We start from the raw sequence: 11001 nt of genomic DNA, 5'->3' as shown, positions 1-11001 counted from the left end.
CTATTATTAAGAAGACGAGAAATAATAAGTGTAGGCGAGGATGTAAAGAAAAGGGAACCCTTGTGCATTGTTGGTGGGAATGTAAATTGGTGCAGCCACTGTGGGAAACAGTATGGAGGTTCCTCAAAAAATTAAAGATAGAACTACCATGTGATCCAGCAATTCCTCTGCTGGGTATCTATCCTAAGAAAAGACAAACACTAATTTGAAAAGCTCTATGCACCCCCATGTTCATTGTAGCATCATTTATAATAGCCAAGACATGGAAACAATTGAAGTACTTGTCTTCCTATGGATGAATGGATAAAGAAAATGTGGTATATAGATATGATTGAATATCATTCAACCATAAAAAGGAACGAAGTCTTGCTATTTGTGACAACATAAATGAACCTTGAGGCATTATGCTAAGTGAAAGAAGTCAGGGAAAAGCAAATACCATATGATCTCACTTACATGCGAAATGTAAAAAATAAAAAACAGAGTTCATAGATATAGAGAACGTATTTTTGGTTGCCAACAGTGGGGGTGAGCAAAATGGGTGAAGGGAGACAAAGGTATAAAAAATAAAATGAAATAAACTATAAAACTGTCAGATAAAATGAATATGGTTTTATATATTATAACAACTGTTTTCCAAGGTCATAATATGAACGACATTTTTTTTCCTATTTCTATTTCAAAATTGCACAAGCATCAGCTACATTACTTTAAAACTCCTTTATTACATTTAATTGAACATTATCAATGACATTTATGAGGAGTAACAAATGAACAGTAAATCTGTGTTTGAATAAAACATCTCAGTTCTAATTCTGAAAGCAAATCGGGAAAAAAAAAACATATTTTAGCACAATAATAATCCATTAACTACACATCACCGTTAGGTTGCATCTGCAATGAAAACATTCATCAATGTCAAGAAAAGGTATTCCGATGATACTGCAAAAGAAGATTCTCTTAAAAACAATGGCATCTTATCACTGCAATACTGTAGATTTTTTTTAAAGCAGTAGATATATACTCGGGATAAAATGATCAAATGTATTTCCTGAAGCTCTTTTTTTTTTAATTTTTTTTTAATGTTTATTTATTTTTGAGACAGAGAGAGACAGAGCATGAATGGGGAAGGGTCAGAGAGAGGGAGACACAGAATCCGAAACAGGCTCCAGGCTCTGAGCTGTCAGCACAGAGCCCGACGCGGGGCTCGAACTCACGGACCGCGAGATCATGACCCGAGCCGAAGTCGGCCGCTTAACCGACTGAGCCACCCAGGCGCCCCTGAAGCTCTTTTAATAGATTATAAAATTTCTATTTAGCACTTACAAAGTGACTCAGGAGAGAAGATTGTAAATATTTCTTCCTGACGCTATTCTGACAACTTCTAAGGCCAGATAAGGATTTGTGAAACTCTCTATGGTCAACTGGGAAAGGCTTAGAAGGAGAACCAGGATTCTTGGCTTCTCCTCCAGTGAATTTAGCTCATTGGTCATCATGGTATCCAGTTTGCTTGTAGGTTCATTTGGGAGAGTCACATTTCAGACCTAATTCTATGTCATGTGATAGGTTTTAAAATGCTGCGCAAAATTTCCCTATACTTTCTAAACACCCCCAACCCATAATTTTCTCAACTGATCAACATTTTTATTATTGTATGTGTCTCCTAGGTCAATCTCCCAGCTCAACAAGAGATAGTTCCTATTCCACGTTTCCTGCCTGCATGGACACCAATACTATGTCGTGCCCAGGATTATGGTTCAAAAGTCCTCACTGCCATAGCTAAAGAATGGACTAACCCCATCCGAATAACTGATTGCCGACCCCAACCTAGATGAACACACGTCCCAAGTCTCTGCTCCGTCTGTCCCGGAGGGAGCCGACTCTTGAGGAAAAGCCAAAGTGGGTCTCATGGCTCTGCAATCACCTGGAATTTTCAAAGGCAGCGGCCCTGCCGGAGAGGCCCTGGCCGCTGTGGTCGGCAAGTCCAAACCTTCCGGGTAGATGGACACGGGGATGTTTTCAGAAGCATAGTTACACCCCGAAAGGCTCTTAACTTCCTTTATGTTGTCACAGTATTTCAAAGCAGGGGGCTGGTAGGCCTGGTAGGACACTTTGGTGGTGGTGGTGATCACAGTCTGTAGTGCTGGAGCACCTGCGGAGGGAGTCGTGAGGTACCGACAGGGAAGCTCCGTGTTACAATAAGGGTGAGTAGACACGGCCTGGAACTGTCCATGGTCCGTCCTCTCCCCAAGGCCAGGTTTTCCAAGAGCTGGTTTCCAGCCATGTTGTTTACTGGCGAAATCAAAGCTTCTCTCAAGGCTGCTGTATGAGTTGACATTATATTGCAGTGCATTTAGATGGACCCAGTCCGTGTCATTCGGGAGATTGCTGGAATTTTTACAAAGGGTGGGATGTGTGTTTGGATTTGTGTAACTAGGACCTGCCAATTCGTAGCTGCAAGGTGCCCTGGGCAAATAGATTCTTGGGTTTGGATATTTCTGAAAGGGTGGCATTATGTCCGCTTGAAAGGTGGCAAGGTCACAGGTAGCTCTGTAAGCATCCGAGCTCGGGAAGGAAAAGCAAGGCTGTGCTGGAATAGGGAAGCCGGTGTCAGTAATTATATCAAAGTCCTCTGAATCTTCCAAGGAAGATATGTTGTTGAAATGTCCACTGTTGTCTTGATTCTCCCCCACCTAAAAAAAAAAAAATGATATAAATTTTTATTTGTAAATAAAAATGTAAATTACATGGGCAAGCTCATCTGTAAGAGTAGCCAACCACCGAATAAAAACAAATTCCAGGGGTGCCTGGGTGGCTCAGTCGGTTAAGCATCTGACTTCAGCTCAGGTCACGATCTCATGGTTTGTGAGTTTGAGCCCCATATCGGGCTCTCTGCTATCAGCACAAAGCCTGCTTCAGAACCTCTGTCCCCTTCTCTCTCTGCCCCTCCTCTGCTCTCTCTCTCTTTCTCTCTCTCAAAAATAAAAATAAAACCATTAAAAAAAAACCACTTCCAATTAGTGGGTTCTGTGCCATGTTATAGCACTGCTCAGGTACGTGATTTGGGCACACGGTCCAAGGGCTGTAGAACTTAAGCTTGGCCGGGCATGAATAGCCTGCTGAATGAAGAGGGTTCACGGGTAGTTGGGAAGGGTGGGTCTGAGTGGTAGACGGTTCTGTGTTTCCTCATCCTATGTTTATAATCATAGAGACACAGACCTGGGTTCAAATCCTGCCTCTGTCCCTCATGAGTTGAACAAGTTACTTAACCTCTCTGAGCTTCAGATGCCTAATTAAAATTAAAAAAAAAAAGAATTAAGACTGTTGAAGAAGAAAAAATAAAGTTAGCACAGTTGATCTGGTGTCTTTGCGCATAAATAGAAACTTTTAGCCTCCCAGAGCCTCTTACCCCTACCTTGCAAGTGCTGAGAATTGCAGGTAACTCTAATTGGACAAATAAAATTAAAAGTTAGTACAGGAAAGATAAGTTCTAACCAAAGGTAGAATCAGCAAAACCGCAAAAAAACAAATGGGGCTCAAAAATAATAACCTTCTCTTTAGGCTTTTGTGACCATTTTGTGTGTGAAAGCTCTTAGACCCTGTGTGCCTGGCACATAGAAAGTGCTCAAACATCACTCTCTCCTACCCCCAGACTAACATGTCTGCTTGGCATGCTTTGGTTGAAAAGCCAAACTGGATCACTTTGCCCCAAGAAATTTTATCTGTTCTATGTAAATAAGGCCAAGGACCCTACCCTCTCAAGGATGTGCTGTTAACTCACTGTTGGTATGCACATGTTTCTCTCGTTATTAAAAATGGGTAACTGCCCTTGTATACGGATGTCCACACACACCCTCATTGTATCATTGACAGTAGAAATGGTTTGCTTTTTTTTTTTTTTTTTAGAAGAAGAAATTAGAAACCCTGTCTGAAAAGGGGTGTCTGGGTGGCTCTGTTGGTTAAGCATCCAACTTCAGCTCTGGTCATGATCTCATGCTTTGTGAGTTCAAGCCCCGAATCGGGCTCTGCACGGACAGTGTGGAGCCTGCTTGGAATTCTCTCTCTCTCTCTCTCTCTCTCTCTCTCTCTCTCTCTCTCTCCCTCTCTCCCTCTCTCTCTCTCTCCTTTGCTCTCGGCCCCTCCCTCCCTCTCTCTCTCTCTCCCAAAGTAAATAATAAGTAAACTTAAAAAAGAAAAGAAACCCTATCCAAAATGGTGACTCAATGACATTTTGTGGGAGATACAATTTTCACATAAAATCAAACCTTTCTAATTAATTTATGACATTCATATTTTACACAATCAGTGTATTTTGTGATGACAATGAACACAGACTACAGCGTAATGTCAGCTCCCCATTACCTCTGGTTCTCGAATTCTCTTTTTCTGGGGTTGGTAAAAAGAGGCCATTTGTCTCTTGATGGCACTTCTTCTAGCTTCCGTCTCTGATTTGCTCTCCGGTCTTGGGTGATCGTGGACTCCCTTGGCCTGCATCAATAAGGAAACAAATCATACGTTTGTTCCTCGGAAGGGACCTTGCCGTGTTTGTCAAAAATTGCGCCTTTCCCAAGATCGCGAGTTGTTTTTTGTTTTCTCAAAACAACAGAGGAAAAAGCTATTGAGCAGCGTCAGTAACAGAAATCTTAAAAGGTTACTTAGCAATCCTTTCACCGTATTAACTCAGCTATAACTACAATTTGGCTTAGAGCCCTTAAAGAGCACACACAAGGTGAGCTCATTTCCCCAGCACCGACTTCTGGCCACGGCGCTGCATTTGGGTTAGTCCCGAGTTTCTAAGGCACATGGCAGGTGGTCGGGTCCCTAAGCAGGATGAAAAAAATCCACCGCACATTGGAACACCCCCCCCTTCCCCCACCTACTTGAAAAAATATCGCGTTGCCATCAAGCCTCCAGAAGTTGGTTACAGGGTACCCGCTGTGCCCTCGACAGGGGATCAGCTCCAAAGCCGAGTGGCAGTTGGGGCATGCTTTCTCTGCAAAGCCAGAGGGAGTGAAAGATTAATAGCAACTCAGACTCGGGCCGCTTTGGAAGGAGGACAGGGCACAGGTGTCGGGAAAAGGGATCTCGCGGCCACAAGGCCCTCACTCTGTTGCTTAAGCCGAGCCTTGTCGCAGATGGCGGGCCGCAGCTGCAGGCGGGAGCCGTCGGGCAGGGCGCAGGCCCGGGCGCACACTACCACACCCAGGCACGACTTCTTGAGGATGTGGCCGTTGTGGTTGTTGGTGTTGCGCATGGCCCAGCCGCTCAGGTGGCGCTGGGCCTTCTTCTCGTCGCTGCGGTAGATGAAGCGCACGTAGCCGTCGGGCCACTCGCAGAAGTGGTCGAAGTGGGCCGGCTCCTGGAAAGGGGAGGGAAGGGCCGTGGAGTTGGTCCAGGCCGCACCTGACACGCCACGCTTTGCATTTGTCCCGAGCACGGTAGCGTGAAGAAGGGCCCCTTTCCATTCCAGAGATGTCATAAACCACAGAAACTGTGCTATCACAATGTCACCTGCTGTTCTGTCGACTGGCTGTTCATCGATTATCCTCTAAATGCTGTCCATGTACTAGTTCATCTGGCCTTTCAGAACCCACACGACAGCAGATACTTTTATTGTCCCAATTTAAGCCAATAGTACACGGAGACCAGAGGGGTTATTTGCCGTGCCCCAGGTCACACACCTAGTAAGACATGGCTCTAGGATTTTAGCCCTAACAGTTTGATTACAGAGCCTCTTTGCCTTACCATCGTGGTATACCACTTCTGGGTATCCTTAAATGTTAAATTAAAAATGAAGACATTTTGGGGTGCTTGGGTGGCTCGGTCAGGTAAGCATCAGACTTCCGCTCAGGTCATGATCTCACAGTTCATGAACTTGAGCCCTGCTCTGGGGTCTGTGCTGACAGCTCAGAGCCTGGAACCTGCTTCGGATTCTGTGACTCCCTCTCTCTCTGCCCCTCCCCCACTGTGCTCTGTCTCTCTCAAAAATAAATAAACATTAAAAAATTTTAAATAAATACTGAGCACTAAGTGAAATCGGTCAGAGAGAGATAAATACATGATTTCACTCATATGTGGAATTTAAGAAACAAAACAGATGAACAGAGGGGAAGGGAAGGAAAACTAAGATAAAAACAGAGGGGGAGGCAGACCATAAGAGACTCTTAAATACAGAAAGCAAACTGAGGGTTGCTGGAAGGGTGGGGGGGGTAGGGGGTGAGCTAAATGTGTGATGGGCATTAAGGGGGGCACTTATTGGGATGAGCACTGGGTGTTATACGTAAGTGACGAATTGTTAAATTCTACTCCTGAAACCATAAAACAATAAAAAAATAAAATACTGAGCACTGCTTCGATATTCGTGGTTGGTGGTCTTTGCCCATGATACGTGGTATGGATACTGTAATGTCTTTCTTGCACAGAAGTTGAATATTAGATTGCCCTTTACCAAGCACTTAGTATTTACCAGGTCCCCTCTGGGGCAGGGGTCGGCACACTTGGAGCCCTTGGCCAAATCCAGCCTGTCACTTATTTTGGTACACAACTCACAAGCTAAGAAGGATTTTTATATTTTTTAATGGTTGGGGGGAAATCCAAAGAATTATATTTTGTGACACATGAAAACTATAGAAAACTCAGGGGTGCTTGGGCTCAGTGGGTTAAGTGTCAGACTCTTGATTTTGGCTCTGGTCATGATCTCACATGGAACCCTGTCGAGCTCTGTGCTGGGCATGGAGTCTGCCTGAAATTCTTTCTCTCCCCACCCCCCTCTGCCCTCCCTGGCTTGCTCCAACTCTTCCTCTCTCTCTCTCTTCTTCCTTCCCCTCCCAAAAAAGAAAATTATATAAAATTCAAATATCAAGATCCATAAAGAGAGTTGTATTGGGACATGGCCACGCACATATGTCTACGTGTTGTCTAGGGCTATTTTTTGTATATGGCAGAATTGGGTATTTGGCACAGAGACAGTATGGCCCGCAAAGCCACGTTACGAAGTTATCGATGATCCTTACAACAACCTTCCATGATGGGCATCCATACTCTTATTTTGTAGACAAGGAAGCCAAAGTTAGAGAGATAACCTTCTACAGTGGCATTACTCGTATTTAAACAGATCTGTGGCAGCCAGACCCGACTGGCTTCACCCGCAGGGTAGAGGCCAGAAGAGTATTATCATAGTAATAAGCCATTTGCACCTTCTGTCTCTCCCACCACCCCCAAGTAATGAGATCTAACATTTGCAGAGCAAAAACTATTCTCGGTCTGACAATTCTGACTTGGCTACATCGTTAGTATTATAACATTTCAACAGTAATAGGTAAATGGGCAGTTTTGGGTTCCAGTGGGTTCTAAAACCACAGGGATATTGTCGAAATCATCGTTATTACAAATAGGCATCATTTAGCTTTTCTCAGAAATATTGCAATTGACATAAATTAATACGCTGACTTAAGGTAAGTCACGAATGAAATATATAATGATGTACTAACAACTCTAATATCTAAATGCTAATATCTTTGTTTTTAAAGCGAACACTTCAATCTAAGGATGTTAGTAAAATAGACAATTTTCCAGAAGAGAGGATTCCATTAGCGTCCCCCCGTAGGGATAGAGAATCATGCCCCCCCCCCACCCGTCTCATGCCAGCTACCAAAGCGGTGACACTGAAAATGAAGCCGCAGAGACCATGTTTTAAAATCACAACGAGAACAGAGGACTCCAGGATTGAGTTGCATTTGTTCAAATGTGTCAGCACATGTGCACACGCAGTTGAGCATGCACACACTGAACTTGACAGGAAATCTGGATGACAGTTTAAGATTGTTATCTAGTTCCACCACCTGATGACAGATCATCTTAGCCTGAAACTCAGACAAATTCAGGAACTATCTCAAGGTCATCCGGCCAATGTCACTCTTGCCCCTTCTGTTAGCCAGAGCAGGGCCAGGATCCTGTTTCTCCACTTCTGCTTCCCAGTGCACCTGCCCTTTTAAGAGGCTACATGCATGCCCTGCTTAAGAACCAGTCTCCCAAAGGAAAAATAATTCACATTTGCATCGGAAGTCTAGAAAACGCTTGAAAGAGGAGCCATCTTCCCATTATTTGGAAGTGGCTCTTTTCTGAAATGGAAGATCCTATTTTTTTTTCCTATGAAGATTTCTGGATGGAAGTCAGTGAGAATGAGGTGTCTTTGCCATGCTGCGGTCCACTTTCACACAAATGGTCCCAGTTGACTGTAAGGTAGCAGGCTTTAAAACGAGTTACTACAGGGGCACCTGGGCGGCTCAGTCAGTTAAGCATCTGACTTCGGCTCAGGTCATGATCTCATGGTTCATGAATTCGAGCCATGCATTGGGCTCTGGGCTGACAGCTAGGAGCCTGGAGCCTGCTTTGGATTCTGTGTCTCCCTCTCTCTCTCTCTGTCCTCCCCCACTTGCTCTCTCTTTCTCTCTCTCTCTCAAAAATAAAAGTAGTAGTCCAAAAAAGTACATCCAAAAAAGTACATCCAAAAAAGTAGTCAAGAGGCTACTTGACTTTGCTAATGAATTGCTATCCATCTGAATATCAATATGGCAGATCATAGATGTTGAATAAACACCATGTCTCTTACCCCTATGCCACAACATTGCTAGAAGTCCACCTTTGCAAATACTTGGGAAGCTACTCCCCTTTCCTTCTACCTAAACCCAAGACTTCAAAGGCATATCCTCAGCTTTTGCCCCAAGCCAGTAACTGCCCAGCTCGTTCCCTGGACTTGACCCTAAACTACTTTGTTCCATTAAAACAAAAAAAAAAAACAAATTCACCCTAACAGAAGGTGATTTCCTTGTCATTAGAAAAGTAAGCTCAGAAGTTGTGTCCAAAATCTGGATTCCAGAGTCTCTCTCTGCACCTATGGTCTGGTTAGCATGACCATGCAGGCAGCCACGGCGTCTGAATAAATCACCCAAGTCACGCTATTCGTTTAAGATTCGAGCCACCCCGATTTATAGTCGCATCTTACAGTTTTGCTGCGTGAGAAGCAATGGAATCCACATTTGTTGAGACTCTCTGCTACCCTTCTCATGAATTTCAAAGAACGGATCAAGAAAGAATCACCTGATTTCTATCTGGGATGAAGGAAAGTGAGAGACAGGCATCCTGCTGTCGTCAGATGACTGGGAACCCAGGGCCTGACAGTCTCAGGGCTATGGGTGTGTTTCAAATAAGCGCAAGGAAAGAGCTGGGAGAAGGCAGATCACTAAAGCCAGCTCTGCCCTTTGTGGGGTCCCTCTAACCATTGAGGACTCTCGGGAGATGTGGGGGTGGGAGGGGGGTCTCTCCTCGGTCCCTACAAGAACTTGAACGCCACCAGCCCTTTTGTGGATGGCCAGAGCCACATGCGCGCCCACACCGGTTTCCCGCACCTGAGGCATCTGCGGATCGTTGATATCCCAACTGAGCTTCATTCCGTAGGAGCACACGGCGTCCTCCTTCTGCCCTGCCTCCGCCAGCATCTGCCCCACCTCGCCTGCGCTCTCCACCAACGATCCTGAAAAACAGAAGAAAAATCTAGAGATGTGCAAGGTGATGTTTTCCTCTTGAAAAAATGAATTGGGTAGAGACAGAGAGAGACAGAGAGAAATTTATTGAGAAATCCGGAAGTGGTGACCGCGGGGTAAGAGCCCTGTTCTCAGCCGCGGTGCTGAAAAGTCTCCATTCGGACCGCTGCGTGCGCGCCTGACCGCTGCCCGCGCGCGCGCCTGACCGCTGCCCGCGCATTTATAAAGACACACCTCCCCCTGCTCCGCCTTTCCCAGCTCCCCGTCAGCTCCCACGCTCCCGGCACCTGCAAGGCGGGTCACCGCCTCCCGGACAGAACTAGGAACGGAGGGGCAGGTGGACCCGAGCCCTCGGGAAAGGGAAGCCAAGATGTCAAGGGGCGAGGGTGCAGGTGGGAAGTTGGGATGTCTCTTTTAAGTTGAAATCTCCCCCCCCCCCCCTCGCCCCCCACCTCGCCTCGCCTCTGCGGTTTCGGATTGGGTTTAGATGGAAGGTTTTGAGACAGACGCTTTCCAGACAAGTCCTCTGAGAACCGATACTCAATTCCCGGGCACCTGATTTAAGACCTTTGCTGTCTGGGTAACTGCGCCCACGCCAGCTAGCCTTTGGCTCGTGTGCTCCAGGTCTCGGGCTTTGTCGTAGCTGTTGTGAGCGTCCGGGAGTCTGTGCTCGTTTTTAGGGAGTAGTGGTGTGGCGTCCGAAGGAATGCCGAAGGTCGCCGTGAGCTCGCGGGCCTAAGGTGTCCTTATGCTTCGGAGGGACTGCGCAGGGACGTGGCCTGGTGGGACAAGAGTCCCGGAAAGTGAGCCCGGAGAACCTTAGGGAAAGACGGGCTAAAGGTAGCTGGACGGGGAGGGGGATGTGGTCTCTGCGGGCCCCGGGAGCTTAAGCTCCTGCAGGACACTTAGCTCGCTCTGGCGCTCTCTCGGGCGCGCGCTCTCGCCCTCTGTCTCTCTCTCTCTCTCCTTCTCTCGTCTAGGCTCTCTCTGAGCGTCAGTTTCCTTACCTGCTTAAACAGGGGATGGGGACTCTCAGTTCTTAGTCGCCATCCACCGGAAAACAACATTTTAAAGACCGTCTTTATTGGTATTGTAGAACTACCCCCATTCCATCTGGGGACGTTTTCTGGGGAATGCTGAAGCCCGGTGACGGGCCTAGGACGCTGTGGATTCCCCAGGACCGAGACACGTCGTCTTCATCTGTTCTTCCGCCTCCGTAGGGTGATTCCGGTACCTGGAGGCGCCCAACGAAAGAAATCGATTGAAATGACTTACTTCGCTCTTTGGCCACGCTGGGCGGCGAGAGAAGACGGTTTCCGGAATTTACTCTCGGAGCCTTTTTCTGCAGGCGGCACACTTCGGTTCCCAGCCCTATCCAGAGAAGAGCCGCCCCCGAAGGCCAATCACTGTTAGAGGGGGATTCTCCGACCTATATCCGTCGGAACCCCGAGGCCCGAGC

At 46.4% G+C, this 11001-nt stretch overlaps 1 protein-coding gene across 1 annotated transcript; it reads right to left on the bottom strand.

Annotated features, from left to right (window-relative positions):
- Nucleotides 1–1425: 1425 nt before the first annotated feature.
- On the bottom strand, nt 1426–9497 carry GCM2 (glial cells missing transcription factor 2). Its single transcript, XM_019420019.2, has 5 exons — nt 9408–9497; nt 5107–5359; nt 4881–4993; nt 4363–4488; nt 1426–2693 (listed from the first exon to the last, which is right to left on the bottom strand). The coding sequence occupies exons 1-5, from the start codon at nt 9495–9497 to the stop codon at nt 1758–1760; spliced, it is 1518 nt and encodes a 505-aa protein (XP_019275564.2). The 3' UTR covers nt 1426–1757.
- Between the last annotated feature and the right edge of the window lie 1504 nt (nt 9498–11001).

Source organism: Panthera pardus, unplaced genomic scaffold (genome assembly GCF_024362965.1).
Source record: "Panthera pardus isolate Hobbes unplaced genomic scaffold, ASM2436296v1 HiC_scaffold_17, whole genome shotgun sequence".
NCBI classification, from domain to species: domain Eukaryota; kingdom Metazoa; phylum Chordata; class Mammalia; order Carnivora; family Felidae; genus Panthera; species Panthera pardus.
This window is presented reverse-complemented; position numbering and strand designations above follow the sequence as displayed.

Bases quoted from the DNA above. Each gene is read 5' to 3' on its own strand.
- GCM2 (XM_019420019.2), bottom strand. From the start codon at position 9,497: ATGCTGGCGGAGGCAGGGCAGAAGGAGGACGCCGTGTGCTCCTACGGA. The intron at 4,994-5,106 runs GTGAGGGCCTTG...CTGGCTTTGCAG, and splicing joins GGCTCGGCTTAAGCAACAGA to AGAAAGCATGCCCCAACTGC. The intron at 2,694-4,362 runs GTAATGGGGAGC...TTTTTTTTTTAG, and splicing joins AGAGAATTCGAGAACCAGAG to GTGGGGGAGAATCAAGACAA.